This window comes from Mobula hypostoma, chromosome 28, assembly GCF_963921235.1.
Source record: "Mobula hypostoma chromosome 28, sMobHyp1.1, whole genome shotgun sequence".
NCBI classification, from domain to species: Eukaryota; Metazoa; Chordata; class Chondrichthyes; order Myliobatiformes; family Myliobatidae; genus Mobula; species Mobula hypostoma.
In genome coordinates, this window is record NC_086124.1 from 12,308,283 (window position 1) to 12,324,874 (window position 16,592).

The following is a 16,592-nucleotide window of genomic DNA, read 5'->3' on the forward strand; positions in this document are numbered from 1 at the left end:
ACCTCCCAGCTTACTTCATCCTCCACCTGGCTTCACCTATCCGCCTTCTAGCTTGTCTTCCTTCCCCTCACCCCACCTTCCTTTCTAGTCCCGGTGAAGGGTCTCGGTCCAAAACTTCAACTGTTCATTCATTTCCACAGATGATGCCTGACCTACTGAGTTTCTCCAGTATTTTGTGTGTGTTGCTCCAAAAATCTACCTTGATTGAGGTTCTTCGTTCAGTGCCATTATCTTTCACCCCATTAAAAATTTCACATTTAGCAGGATACGAAATAGTCTACACTTAACTCAAAATAAAATTTGATTTTTACTGCTCCATTGTAGGCTCCCACTTTCTCACGTCTGTGTAAATAAACTAAACGATTGAGCCACAAATAAGGAAGTTTAATAAGCCTAGTTTCAGTCATTCTTCATTACTCTGAGTTAACCAAGGGTATGAACTTGTATAATTAAGAAAATTTGGTTGAAAAAATCCACTTTACAATCAGGTAGCAAACAACTGTTTTATTTCAAGAGTGGCACCAGGGAAGTAATTTAAATCTGATGATGGAGCAAAGGTCACTGATGAAACAGATAAAAATATATATCTAGGAATTGCCCACAAAAACAATCTATCTGTGTCTGGGGACCCAGTTATCATCATGAGCCAGAAGCAAATGTTTCTGCCAGTAACTTTAATTTTGAGGGCTCTCGGGTGTCTTGTTGTCAAGGCAATTACTTCTGGATTATCTCTAGAATTCATCTTTAGGTCTGCTTTTGGATTAAGACTAACAAGATCTGGAGTCAAACTGTACTTGATTTTAAATTCAGCACCAGTGCACTGAACATGTTGGTGTCTTAAACCTATGTGGGTTCTATACACAAATTGACAGAAAATTTGGACTTGTACATTTACTTTGACATCAGTCTTTGTTAGTCATTAAAACTACAGCAGAGAACTCATACCCGACATTCAAGAACCCTGCTGCTTTTGAATAAATCAGTTTTGAAATTTGGATGACTGTTTTGCTAACACCAAGTACCTCAGATGACACCAAACCTTCACGATACTGGAGAGGCATAAAGAAATAGTCGATGGATTGGTCCAAAAGTGTAATATATCTCTGGCTTAAATTATGTTTAGATAATTATTAATAAGATCAAAGGAATTTCAAATGGTTATTGCAACAAGTTGCTTGCAGAAAAGGATAGGGTGGGGAAAAACACCACAGAGCTTTAAGCTAACAAACTGGTACCTGGCTGCTGTTTGGGTGCTTCAACACGTCTGAGCTCAGAATCCTCATCCACTGGTAATGCAATGGAAGTTTTTGGAAATTTACGCTTAGCTGGAGAGAATGTGCACATTTTTACAACATTACATGCACACATGGTTAGCGCAAATATAAAATTTGCAGTTTCTTTCATTTGAAAAATCATGTTAAAAATTGTAATTTTTTTAAAAACTGAATTAGTACATCCCAGGAGTTGAAAAATTTCAAGGAAGGTCATTAGTGAAAGGCAAATGGAGCATCAGGGCTGGAATTCCAAATGCTCCATCAAAAAGCAAATTAATGCAGAAAATAAAATGCTCAACAGATCTGTGGAAGAGAGATGCTTAGCATTGCAGGGGTTAACTCAAGAGTATAAAAAGCAAGAGTAAGCTATCCAGCAGCCTTGACCTTCCTCTGTCATCCGTTAAGGCCATGGCTGAGCTTTTACCACCACTATCCCCATAGCTCTTTATTCTTTTATCACCCAGCAATCTACTGATCTCAGTTTTAAATGAACACAATTACAGAGATTTCACAGCTATCCAGGACAGAACTCCAAAAATTCACAACGTAGAAATTTATTCTTACCACACTCCTAAACTGCTGAGACTGCACCTCCTGGTCCTAGTATCCTCAATCAGGATAAACCATCTTCCTGCACCAAGCTGTGAAGCCCTTTCAGTCATATTTTTAAGTTTCCATGAGATCACTTCTCATTTTCCTAAATACTACAGGATACAATCCCTGTCTACACTACCTCTCCTCTTACAGCAAATCTGCTGATGCTGGAACCAGATGAGTAAATCTGCACCATACCCTCTAAAAGGCAAGTACACTCTTTCTCAGGTAAGAAGAATCCAGGGAATACTTCAGAAATGGTTTCCACTAAAATCCAATCCAATTGAGAAGACTTCCCTACTTCTGTGATAACACCTCCTGATGACAAAAGCTACCATATCTTTGGCTATTTTCGTCATTTGCTGTACCTGCATGTTAATTTTTCAGTGACATCCAAGCACACTGAAGTCCCTTAGAATATCAACGCCACCCAAGCTCTAATCATTTTACAAGTACTTTGCTTTTATGACCTCAGCTTTCCACATATTCCATTTGCCATGTTCTTGCCTCCTTGATCAGCTCATCCATCACTCTTGAAGATTCTGTATAATCACACATGGTTTAAATGTCATTTTACCATGTTGGCTGATGATATTTTGACCCTCAGCCAAATAGTTGATATAGATTGAATACTGGAGTTTCTGGGCCAAAGTGCCTTCTTCTGTGCTGCATAACTCTAAGCTGTAATTTGTGTTACTCCACTCATCACAACCTATTAGTCCAAGACCATTTACTCCCACTTCACTTTCTGCTGATCACCTAGTCTTTGAAGAGCTCCATTTCAATCAGCTCATGTCTCTAATTTTATTGAGTTGCATTTGAAAATAATACCACTTGCATCTTCTGATACGGCCGGGGGTGGGGGGGGGGGGGAAAAGAGTTAAGTCAATTCAACCATAAGCATCTAATAACCCACAAATAGAGTTTTCTTTTAAGATGCAAGACAGCAGGTGAAGATCATAAACAGAAACCTCCAAAGCAAAGAAAAAATGTATTAGTCTTCCAATGATATCAGCTTGTAGTATCTACAAACTCCATTTCCAGAAAAGTTGGGATATTTTCCAAAATGCAATAAAAACAAAAATCTGTGATATGTTAATTCACGTGAACCTTTATTTAACTGACAAAAGTACAAAGAAAAGATTTTCAATAGTTTTACTGACCAACTTAATTGTATTTTGTAAACATACACAAATTTAGAATTTGATGGCTGCAACACACTCAACAAAAGTTGGGACGGAGGCATGTTTACCATTGTGTTACATCACCTTTCCTTTTAATAACAGTTTTTAAGCGTTTTGGAACTGAGAATACTAATTGTAGCAGATTTGCAATTGGAAATTTTGTCCATTCTTGCTTGATATAAAACTTCAGCTGCTTAATAGTCCATGGTCTCCGTTGTCTGATTCTCCTCTTCACGATGCGCCATACATTTTCAATAGGAGATAGATCTGGACTGGCAGCAGACCAGTCAAGCACACGCACTAAGTGTCTACAAAGCCACGCTGTTGTAGCCCATGCAGAATGTGGTCTGGCATTGTCCTGCTGAAATAAGCATGGACGTCCCAGGAAGAGACGTCGCCTTGATGGCAACATATGTCTCTTTAAAATCCTAATATACACCTCAGAGTCAATGGTACCTTCACATACATGCAACTCACCCGTGACGTGGGCACTGATGCACCCCCATACCATCACAGATGCTGGCTTTTGCACCTTTCACTGATAACAATCTGGTTGGTCGTTTTCATCTTTGGCACGGAGAACTCGACGCCTGTTTTTTCCGAAAACTAGCTGAAATGTGGACTCATCTGACCACATCACACGGTTCCACAGTCTTTCGGTCCATCTGAGATGAACTCGGGCCCAGAGAACTCGCCGACGTTTCTGCATAGAGTTGATGTATGGCTTCCTCCTTGCGTAATACAGTTTCAAGTTGCATTTCTGGATGCAGCGACGGACTGTGTTGAGTGGCAATGGTTTTCCGAAGTACTCCCGAGCCCAGGTGGCTATAATTGTCACAGTAGCATGACTTTTCTGTGCACTTTTCAATCTTATTTTAACTCTGTCCCAACTTTTGTTGAGTGTGTTGCAGCCATCAAATTCTAAATTTGCGTATATTTACAAAATACAATTAAGTTGGTCAGTAAAACTATTGAAAATCTTTTTGTTGTACTTTCGTCAGTTAAATAAAGGTTCACGTGAATTAGCATATCACAGACTTTTGATTTTATTGCATTTTGGAAAATATCCCAACTTTTCTGGAAATGAGGTTTGTACGTCTCTATATATTTCAACACTGTAACATAATTATTTACATATATAGAACTTTATTACATATATAAAAGTCATTTAGCATCATTTTGTAATATTTAAAAATTTTTTATTTTATTTATTTATTGAGATACAGCGCGAAATAGGCTCTCCTGTCCCTTCAAGGCACACTGCCTGGCAATTCCTCGATTTAATCCTAGCCTAATCACAGGGCAATTTACAAGGATCAGTACGTCTTTGGACTGTGGGAGGAAACCAGAGTTCCCGGAGGAAACCCACGTGGTCACAGGGAGAATATATTAACTCCTTACAGACAGTAGCAGGAATTGAACCCCGGTCACTGGTACTGAGAAGCATTGTGCTTACCATTACACTACCATACCACCCATGATATATAGACTGCTGGAAAACATAGTAACTACGGCACTGATTTGGATGCGCAACCATGTGGCGATCTACTTGCTCTGGCTGCCCTCAGCAGATTCAATACATTAAATACTCATGGCTTTCAACGGAGCGAGATTTGTGATCCCAGACAAATTTACCTCCATCAAGACTCCTTGATGCCCGCTTGCTTGCAGTGCGCTCAAAGTGGGGTGCTGGTCTGTCTATCAGGGCGCTTGCTTCCCTGGTCTGAGCCTGCGTACGTCCACTGTAACGGAATTTGGAACCTAGAGACAGGAACTTGGCTTTTGCCGAGGATTCTGGAGTCGTTAGCCTATTAGGGAAAAATGCCAAAGTTAAAAGGCATAGGTAAAGCATTCTTGTATTTTTCTCTTGAATACACAGGATTGAAATTCATCACTTTTGGAGCAAATAATTCAAACTTTTCCTAAAATCTTTATATTTGGAGATAAGAACATTTTCTTTGAGATTTTCCTGTCAATACAAAGAACTCATATATACAAGTGAAGAATTAATTATTCAATACAAATCCTTTATAGAATAAGTTTGATTTTTAAAAAATTGGATTACTGACTCAAGGATACTTGCAAATAGAAATAACTTTGCTATTACAATTAAATTTATTAATCAATTAAACAAATATAAATTTTCAGCACATGATTCTTCCCTCACCTAAGATTTTTGTGTTATGAACATACCTGAAAAAGGTATGATTTTCCACACATACTTTCCACAATTTTTTGGCAGCACGGTAATTGGACAGCTTAAACCCAATAGTACTTTCACACTGATCCTGAAAAATTAATGAAGACCACATAAGCAATTCCATGAACAGATGTCAGAGTATGTTACAAGTATTCTTTTAAAAAGTTACAACAATCAGCACAGTTCAAAAATATTGCAAATCTAAACATTGTGGTTTAAAACATTAAGAAATCTATACATTTTTTGTATATTGACATATTTTCCGTGTTAACAAGTGATGAATTGTTACTGCATGAACTTGATGACAGCTTTTTTTTAAAGTCAACATGACACTGTCTGACAATGACTTCAAAGATACAGTGATTTTTAATATTTTAATTTTTTTCTTATTACCTGTTCTGTGCCATGAGGTCAATAGCAAACTAATAGCTGACTAAGTTGACTGTGAGAATTACAGAAGACAAACCAGGATGCTGCCCGTAAGGAGTTTGTACGTTCTCCCCATGACCGCGTGGGTTTCCTCTGGGTGTTCTGGTTTCCTCCCACAGTCCAACGATGTACTGGTTGGTAGGTTGATTGGTCATTGTGAATTGTCCCGTGATTATGATAGGATGAAATCGGGGGATTGCTGAACGGCATGGCTCAAACGGCCGGCAGGGCCTATTCCACACTTAATGTCAATAAACAATACCCATGCAAAATTGTGACAGAACCCAAAATGTTGTTAAGAAATTATTAAAACAAAGAAACAAAACAGAAAATGCTGGCAACACTCAGCAAGTTAGGCAGGATCTGTGGAAAGCAAAACAGTTATATATTTTAGGTCCAGGAATAACTCAAAATAGTTCTGAAGGGAAAAGGACAGGGTATTCAAGCACCAGACTTTCTCCCCTCATCGCTTTAAGCTTGTTCCACTGTTGGAAGTCAACTCTGGTTCTAATTGAAAGTAACACTGCAAATGTGCAAGGTGTTAAAGACCACTTGCAACTTCTCAGGGGAAAAGGAAACATTCCTAGATAATATTCAAACATGGGCTAATAGATGGCAAGTGACACTCATGCCACAGAAGCGCAGACAGGAGTCCGATTACCAATCCTTGACATTCAGTGTAATAACAAACTGACCATTAGCATTCTAGGAATAACCCCTTTTGGACCAACAATTAAATACAATGGCTTCAGGACCAGGTCAGACTGTGGGCACCTTGCTATGAGTGACTTCATGCTTGACACCCTAAGGTCTCCTCCTCCTCCGTGTTACAGGTCAGAAGTGTGATGGAGCGCTGCAGATCAGTGCAACTCCAACAGGACTGAAGCAACAGAAACACAACAGCAGCCAGCCATAGCAGCCTGAGTGTGGGTAAACTGGGCACCAATGTTCATTTTCTATACAATCAGCCATACTGTAGCTGCAACGTGCATATTCTGTTCTCACAGAATCCTCAAACCTGTATCACTGAGGAAGTGAAAAGCATTAGGTAAATACATATGCTGACATGTGTACAGAGTCACTGGAGATACAGCTGGTAGATATTCAACAAAATGAGACACAGCAGGCATATTGAGACCCTTTCAGGGGAAGAGGCCCATTCAACCCAACACTACATGACATTTTATGATCAAAGGACAATTCTATATTTACAATGTATCTGCAATGCTTCCTTTGAATTACATTTAAACTTTCACACCTCCTCCTTCACATCCACATTCCAGATAATGTTAATGAATGAACATTGTCTGGTTTTCCAATTAACTGCTGTTTTCACAGCTGTAGGAACCCATTATCCAGGGCGGCATTTAAAATTTAATCTACAGTCCATATTCATATCTGAAGTTAGTTGCTGAAGTTATTCGCTATATGTCTTAACCCCCAAAACACCCTAACGGTATAGACAACCACCTGAAGGTACCATCTAAGCTACACACTATTCTGACTTGGAGATACGTTACCGTAAATCTCAAAGTTTCTTACCCAGTTGCATTGCAGGAATACTTTCTTTATAAGCTGGCCAAGGTTGTGGTTTAACACCAACTCTCCAAAGGCAATAAGCAGTAAATGTTAGCCACGCCAGCAATTCTATTATGAAACATGATTTAATAGACATTCTATTAATATTGGTTATAAACCATTACTCTTTTTTGTTTTAGCGTCAGAGGAGAGTTCCACAATCCTACGTGAAGTACTTCCTCACATCACTCTTGAATGACCTGTTATGATTTCCTTTAGGGCATGCTTCTTGATTCTCAGGTGCTCTTAACAAAAGACAATTTCCCTCACTCAAATTGTTTAATCACTTTAAACACTTCAATTAGATCATCCTTTAATCTCTACACTCGGGAGGACAAGGTAAACTCTTCCAATCAGCACTCATAACGTAATCCATTTACCACCCACATCTTACTGATGATGCAATGTTTTTCTGGAGGCACAGAGGCATTCCTGAGCACAACCATGGCATGAGTTCCACTCTTTTATATCCAAATTCCCTGGAGACAGAGACTGTACATTCAGGTCATGTATTCACGAATTTCTGAGAACTTTTATGGATGACATCTACTTCGCCAGAAGTTTCCATTTAGAAAATACTTTAATCGCTTCCTTTTTTTTGTCTTTTATATCTGTCAAAGTGCAGTCGCTGCAGCCAAGACTGTCACTCCTGTGTGGGTCTCTGCAGCCACAACAGATGCTGCTCTACCAACACAGACTGAAGCAAGACTTTCCAGGCGCAGGTCCATGGTCTCGCCAGACTAATGGATGCCACAATAATATATCTGGTTTTATCTCTTATATCCTTTTGCTCTATTTATTTACTTATTATAACTTATAGAGTAACATTTTTATGTATGGCAATGTACAGGCTGCTGCAAAGCAAGAGATTTCATGACATATCAGTGATAATAAACTTGATTCTGATCCAAAGTGCATGGCCTCAGAGTCCTCCACACTACATCTGTTACGAGTTTGCCCGCTGCCTTACTCACACAAACTTCATCATCAACTTTTATTTATCCTGTAATAGGACCCCAGAGCAGATCTTCAGGCCACAAGCTTCCAATTAGATTACATATGCATTATCTTTGCTCTTTAAAACCAGCAGCTCCTTAACGGCTAACCACAAGTGCACAGACTTCCAATTTTGCCACACATCCCTTGCATGGAAAAGGCTGAAAGCACAGGGTTGGAAATAAAAAATCAGTTATTTGTCAGTAGTGTTGATGTAGAACCTAATGGAAAACTGCAAGTTAAAGTCTTATCATGTAGCACTGAGTGATACAATTGCAAATTTGACCAATAATGAGCAAGCAAATTTTATTGTGTTAAATTCATCAACGTAAAAAACTTTTTCCATTTTCAGTGATGTAATCTGATTGACTGAGCATTTCCAGTATTTTCCGCTTCATTGAAGAAATCCCAAAACTTGATTATAATGTCTTGCCATTATGGTCAAGTAGTTGAAGAACAAATTCACTTAATCGCATCACATGCAAGCGGCTTCTCTGCAACCACACTGACTCACTTTAAGCAGTGAGATTTACAGAAAAACAAAAATCATTTTTGTGACATACTACAGAAAATACAAAAGGTACACTGCAGAAAAGATTTACAAGCATGCTGCCAGGAATTTAGGGACTGAATTATAGGGAGAAGTTGGACAGGCTCAGACTTAATTCGGTGCAGCATTGGAGAGTGAGATGTGATCTAACTGCTCATGGGGAGCGCAGATAAACTGAATGCACTCAGTCTTCTTTTAAACCACGGTTGTGGTATCAAGAAGTAGAGGGCATATTTAAGGTGAAATTTAAGAGGAAATTGACAGGCAAGTTTAAAAAAACACGAAGAATGATCTTTATGTGACACACGATGTGCAGATATGGTTGAAGCAGCTATGGTAACAACTTTTAAAAGAAAGTTATAGGGGTACATGTATTGGAAAGGTTTGGGTAGTTGTTGAGTAAATAATGGCAATTGGACTACCTCGGATGAGATATCTTGATCAGCATGGACTCGTTGACCTGAAGGCCCTGTTTCCGTGTTGTATGACCCAGTGACTCTAAACTATCCCGGTTCTGTGAAGAGCATTTTAACCGACTGCATCACTATCTAGGTATGGGTTGGCGGCAGAGGGGGGGCCCTGCTGTACAGGATTAAAGTAAGGTGTAGAGAGCTGTAAACATAGACAGCTCCATTATGGGCACTAGCCTCCGTAGTATCCAGGACATCTTCAAGGAGTGGTGTCTTGAAAAGGTGGTAACCATCATTAGGGAACACCCCCCCCAACCCCACCATCACCAGGACATGCCTTGTTCTCATTGCTACCATCAGGAAGGAAGTACTGGAGCCTGAAGGCACATTTCTTCCCCTTTGCCATCTGATTTCTGAATGGACCCATGAATACTACCCCACTATCTTTTTTTAAATTTCCCTTTTTTTTTGCACGACTTATTTAATTTAGCCATTTATGCATACACACACACACCCACTATTGTAATTCATGTTTTCCCCTATTATGTGTTGCATTGTACTGTTGCAGCTACAGAGACAACAAATTTCATGACACATGCCAGTGATATTAAACCTGATTCTGATTCAAAGTTCTGCTTCATTTGTCATTTTTTTTTGCTTCCTTCCTTTAGAAGACCCACTTTAGTCTTGGTTTCACCCTACATGAGATGTATATTCTATTCTACCAACTTTCCACCAAGTCAACAAACCCAAAAATAGCTTGCTTTCTTTCTTTCACATTGCTGAAGTGTCTTTAATATGAAACTAACTTTTTCCACCAATATTGTCAGACATGCTTAGTGCTATTAGTATTTTCTAGATTTATTTCACCTAATAATGATTTCCAGAAGAAGGATTAAAAGGTAGTCTGTGCCAATTGAACTAAATACAAACTATTACTGATTCTATGAGGGCACAGCAATGGGATGGATCAGAAAGATACAATGACTAAAAAGCAGCATCTCAATTAGACCTGACAATAATTTATTCTGACTGCAGATGGCGCCACATTATGCTTTTAAAAAAAACTTGTATTCTGCTTCTTATTTTACCAGCAGGTGGGATGACTCACCCAAATTCAGAAAAAGAAATGCTGGGCACACACTGGCTCTCTCAGTACAACGATAATTCCAAACACCATCCACCGTGCAGAAACACATTGACCACCAAATATAACATTGAACATGAGGCACTGATAAAACTTCTTTTTGGCTATTTGTCACAATTATTCTTGCTACCCGGATGTTATAAAAAGCCAATTTATTTTAAAATTTATTTTAAATTTTGGGTTAAATACGATTAGCTTGATTGACTAAAGATCTCAACAGTACTGAACAACAGTTTTGATGCTTCCCAGAAATCTGTTTTCCCACTTCACTCTCAGCTCTCCAATCTCTTCTAATTAAAACAAAGGTTATTTAGCCCTGCGCACTGATTTGCATCCAGTACCTTCGTGGATGTGTAATTTTCTGCATCACAGTCTCAAGATACATCAGGGAAATGGGACCATCACTTCCTCGCCAACCAGTGGGCATCCACGCATATTAATTTCATCTAGCATTTGCTCCAAATCCTTCAATGCCTGGGCAATGAATGCTTGTCCAGACACTTGTTTAAATGCTGTCACTGACTCTGCTTCCAACACTCGCTCTAGCAATGCATTCGAGATACTCACCACATTCGAGCTTAAAAAGATCCTTTGGATTACCTCTAAATTTCTTACCCATTACTCTAAATCTGTGTCCTCGAGATCAGGGAAAATTTCCTGCACTCTAGTCTATCCATAAACCTTACTTTTCTATACCTGAATCATGTCCCCTCTGAAGGGGAACATGAGGGGAACCTTCATCACTCAAAGGGTCATGAGAGTGTGGAACAAGCTGCCAGCTCGATTTCAACGTCTAAGAGAAGTTTGGATAGGTACATGGACGGTACGGGTATACAGGGCTATGGTCCGGGTGCAGGTCGATGGGAATAAGCAGTTTAAATGGTTCAGCATGGACTAGATGGGGGAAGGGCCTGTTTCTGTGCTGTACTTTTCTATGACTCTAAACATATTCTCCAAGGAAATGAGACCAAGATTAGCCAGTTTTGCCCCATAACTGAATCACTCCATTCCAGGCAACATCCTGGTAAATAACCTCTGCTCCGTCTCCAGTCCCCTCATATCTTTCATACAGTGTGGTGGTCAGATATGGATTCTGGATGAAGTACGACCAATGTTTTGTAAAGTCAGAGCATAATCTCCCTGCTTGTGTTCCTTGTTAATGAAGGCCTTAACTTTATTATATCTTCTTAACCAGCTCCAAGGATCTTTGGACTTGCTGCTAAGGCCCCTCAGTTCCCCAATGATGCCTAGGACCTTACTATATACCTGATGCATGTCCTTGCCTCTTTCTTCTGGTTCTTGGGCCTTTGGCTCCCAGTGAAGCACAGAGCATTGACGACCTCCCATCCTCTGTTCTGGGCCAGATTCTCGAGGGTGGACGAGGAAAATCCCTATTGTCTAATTTTCAGCTTTGACATATCTCCTCCATGTGTTCTTTGGACATCCCATTTTCCCCTTTCCTATTCCATTTTAATGCCTGCCTGGTAGTGTTGTTGGTTGGCTTCCTCAAGGTGTGGCCAATCCAGCTCCATTTCCGTTTGTATATTTGTATCTCTATGGATTCCCGGCTGATGTTTTCCCCCAGTGTCTGGTTGGTTACTTCGTCAGTACATCTGATGTCTATGAAACTTCTCAGGCACTGGCTGATGAAAGCCTGCAGTTTTTGTAATGTCTTAGCCTCTTTGGTATTCCCAAAATGCATCACCTCACATTTACAAAGATGCTGCTGCATCTTCTAAATTTACCGTTATTGACAGCAATTATTTGCTAATGACTAGAAAATACTTTTTCTTTGAATGAAAGTATGCAGTCAAGATTTTTATCTTGAGGAAAATGGTCACAGGTGTATAGCTCTCAATTGGGCAATTTATAAGCAAACATCTTATTGTATATTTAGGCAAAATGGAAAAGGGCAGTCTGATCATGAAGAAAGAAGAAAGTAGAGGGAAAGCTCTTGGCTCTGTAAACAAAGTAACAAAATCAGCTTGAGGGTGGGAAGGAACAGCAAGGGCAATAAATATTTGTACAAGAACATTAGAAATAAGAGCAAGAGTAGGCCACCTGGCCTGTCGAGTCTGCTTCACCATTCAATAAGATCATGGCTGATCTGACCGTGGACTCATCTCCACCTACCTGCCTTTCCCCCATAACCTTCAATTCCCTTACTATGCAAAAATCAATTCAAACTTGCCTTAAATTTATTTACTGAGACAGCCTCCACTGCTTCATTGGACAGAGAATTCCACAGATTCACCACCCTCTGGGAAAAGCAGTTCCTCCTCATCTCTGTCCTAAACCTACTCCCCTAAATCTTGAGGCTATGCCCCTTAGTTCTAGTCTCACCTACCAGTGGAAGCAACTTTCCTGCCTCTATCTTATCTCTCCCTTTCATAATTTTATGTTTTGCATACATGCCCCGTGAAGCAATGTTAACACCCAAATTATAAAATTGTAGGCATATTACACTGGAGCAACACAATAATGATGAGGATAATGAATATTCCTATAGGCCACTTAAATCAAATTGGGTGGTGGGGCGGAGATATGACTTTATCAAAGGAGGTGCAAGGCATGCCTTCCCTCCGCTAGCCTACAGGCCCCCTTGAATGAGGGGAGCACCTGCTTAGGCACCCCCCCCCCACCCCCGATCAGGATCATGTGAAGCCATGGGAGCAGGTCTTATGAGCAGCTGTTGCATATCAGAAGTCCTGGCATCACTGATGCCAGGCAGACAATCTCAGAGGAGTATTGATAATGCCTGAGGTCATCCATCTTGTAAAGACACAGCCCAAAGGCAGCAATGGCACACCACTTCAATAGAAAAATCTTGCCAAGAACAATGGTGGTCATGAAACCACGATCGCCCCTGTCATACGACAGGTGCATAATGATAATGAAACCAAATCAGCAGTAATAACAAAGCTGTCTTTATGAACTGAACAATAGATGGTTGTCTGGATCATATTGAGCAACCAGAAAGGAAATAAATTCTGGTAGTATGCAATGACAACGAGTTAATAACCAGTTAGTTAAGGAATAATTTGGGCAACAATGAAGGAACTTCACTTATGACTCAAAGTCTTTAGTTCCGTTTGAAACCAAGATTCTCTGTTCCGGTAAACTAACCTACAAAATATACAAGGTAGGTCGTGATAGACTGGAGAACCATGTTAGAAGATACTACAATGATGCTGAGATACATCCTAGGATGCACTGGGACACATCATTAGTGATGCAATCTGGTTTATTTATTGTTGGTCTTTGATAGTCTAGGTTAAGTACCTATATGCACGTAAATATCAAACTGAAGTACCACACCTGGGGGATTAGACATTTCCTTGGAGAGGGATTTCAAAAAATTGCAATGGATCACTTGGAGATGTTTGGTCCAAAAGGTGAATCTGGGGTCATTGGGTGTTTTGTGTCTTTAAACTTCAGACACCCTCAAAAGGGGCCCCAACCAGGGTTGACCAAGCCCTGGCTTGTGACACAACAACATTGGTCTACGGGTTCTGGAAGCTCACTCAGCAGCTTCTGTGAGGGTCTTGACGGCTCTTTTCTTTGCCAAGTATGCCAAGAAGAGATTAAGTTCTGCGTAGTGAGCACCCGGCAAAACCTCTACATCCCACCTGCATAGGCTCACATCGCGCCCTCCTTCCCAGTATCCAGCACTGCTCTACCAGCTCCTGGTATTTGGCTTTCTGATGCTTAAGTGCCTCATCAATCCAGTACTCCATTCTATCAATCCAGTCAGTTCTATCATGACCACCTACACTAGGATTACTAGCATTTAAAAAATACACAGCTTGGAACATATATAACCCTGCAAGACTCACTCATTGAGAGAAGTGGTTAAAGGCAGCATTACATCGAAAGGCTCATGCTACCAGAAAAGCAGTAAGCCAGAAAAGCTGGAAGGTTTCAGAACTCAGTCTTGAAATTCTTTACTCAAGAGGTCGTGGAAACTTGGTCACTAGGTGGAAGAAAACAACACTCCTGCCAGTTCAGAACATCATGCCAGAAAGCATTTGCTTATTAATTCAATGTATAACATGAATGATCATTTTTATGTACATATTAAAATATGAATAACTTCACTTTCCAAACTTGCATTAAGTTGAGAAATACCTCTCCTGGACGAATTTTAATGAAGAAACTGCTGCGTTTGTATGAAATCTTCAGAACTTTAGGCCAGGCAAAACGATTTATTCGGAGTCTGTCTTTGTACACAAGGAGGCCACCTGAAGATACCCCAAGCATGATGTCTACTCCTTCCAAGTCCTAAAAAAAACAAAACAATTAAGATTAGTGAAAACCAGGTGTTGGATAAGTTAGAACAAAAGGGAAATACTTAGTGTGCTAATCCTGTTAAATCAAAAGTTCAAGTATCCTTGGCAGTTAAAAGGCTCAAAAAAAAAAGGTCAATAAATTTGAAATTGATCACACCATTGTGCACTTAACTAAACTGGCTGGTTGAGCTTGTTTGATATATGCAAGAATGAAACTTCTTCATTCAAATACATCTTTGAAATTAATTATACCATCTCCCTCTTTACATTAATCACAACATGACAAATGCACCAATTCCTCATCATTTAACTAGACAGCACATCTTCCAAGTTCAATGTACATTTATTAACAAAGTATGTATACAGTACACAACCTCGAGATTCATCTTCTTGCAGGCAGCCACAACACAAAGAAACACAATAGAACCCATTTAAAGAAACACCCCATACAAGAAGACCAAACACCCAATGTGTGTGTGTGGGGGGGGGGGGGGGAAGAGAGCGTCCGAACTATAAAAAGTAAACTAATAACATTAACTACAGAGTGCTCGAAAGTGAGTCCTCGGCCATGGAGATACTGAGGCGAGTGAAGCTGGTACAGGAGTCCCTGATGGCCGCAGAAGCAGCTTAGACTCGTGCTGAAGTTGCAGGCTGCAGCCGCAGAGTCTGCTGAAGTGCCTTGATCAAATCACGCAAATAGTGAAAAAAAAAGTAAACAAAATCAAGAAACACAAACTGCATTGACCTAGAAACTGAGTCCACGTTTAGTCAGGACACGTTTAGTGCTCAGGTGAGCGAAGCCCGATGGCCGTAGGACAATGGTTGCTCCCAAACCTGATGGAGTGGGATCCAAGACACCTTCCGCCCACTGGCAGCAGCAAAGAGACCAGACAAACTCAGGCAGATGGACTGAACACTTATCCGTTTTCTGCTTTCATCCTTGACTGTTTTAATCTTGCTCGATAATTCAATTGATGTGGAGAAACGAAGCTGACCACTGGTTTGTGTTCTGCCATTAGGAATCAACACAGCATACACCCCCAGCAATGGCCACAGTGGCACTCTCCACTCTCATCCACGCTGGATTCCCCAGGAGATCACAGAAGTGCAAAATTGTTCAATTGGCTCAAAGATACATCTTTAAAAGGGAAACTACAGGCTGCAATCGATCACACTTAGAAGGTAAAAAAAATAGTATCTAGTAGTTTTGCAAGTTGTCTGCAATATGTCACTGCTGGTTGCTGGCACCATCTTGGGAGTCCTTGTGCAGGAACCAAAACCCAAGTTCCAAAACTTTAATTTTGGAAATAGAGATTCAAAAGTTCGTGAATTCATTAGTAAAGCTGGTTATTGCTTACATCAAAAAAAAAAGGTGGATAATGGAATGATTCAACCAAGTTACTACTTCAGTGAGGATTGTAGGTTACTGCTGTATTGAATAGATTAAAAAAAAAGTCAATATAATAGCAGTAGCGTGCTGAAAGGGAAAGCAAAATTCACATTAATTATACTTCATTTTTGTCCTAATTTGCTTTATTAACAACATGTGTGTACCAAGCCTTCAGCATACAGTTTCTATGGGTTCGCAAATTGTTTGTCCAAAAACCTAGTATGTGGTGAGCAGGTATTTCACCATATGTGGGGGGGAAGGATAGATCTTCTTCAATCCCTGCTGCAAATGCATTCCCAACCCAGTCACAAGCTCAAATTCCAGTATTTGGAGCCATTTTTAATTAAGAAATGAAAATGTTGATAATTGTAACGAATAACACCTTTCCGTCACAGCATACTAAGTAAGTCTTTATCCAGTTTTCAACAAAATTAAAAACAATTTTAGTTTAAAACAGGTCAGGGAGCATTTATGGTAAAAGAAAGAGTTTGGATCGAAGGATATTACATTTAAAAAAAATCCAGCGACGTGGCAACAAAGGCTATGTGCGT

The 16,592-nt window shown here is 39.9% G+C and overlaps 1 protein-coding gene across 9 annotated transcripts in view; it reads right to left on the minus strand.

Moving 5' to 3' along the window:
• epb41a (erythrocyte membrane protein band 4.1a) overlaps positions 1 to 16,592 on the minus strand; it is a 162,601-nt gene that overhangs the window by 49,438 nt on the left and 96,571 nt on the right. For 8 of the 9 annotated variants that reach the window (XM_063035512.1, XM_063035515.1, XM_063035516.1 and 5 more), the window contains 4 exons: positions 14,491 to 14,643; positions 5,246 to 5,340; positions 4,688 to 4,860; positions 1,236 to 1,325 (listed from right to left, as the gene is read on the minus strand). In XM_063035512.1, the coding sequence (XP_062891582.1) occupies positions 1,236 to 1,325; positions 4,688 to 4,860; positions 5,246 to 5,340; positions 14,491 to 14,643 (511 nt within the window). The remainder of the gene's footprint in view (positions 1 to 1,235; positions 1,326 to 4,687; positions 4,861 to 5,245; positions 5,341 to 14,490; positions 14,644 to 16,592) is intronic. The other variant, XM_063035518.1, reaches the window with a different exon arrangement.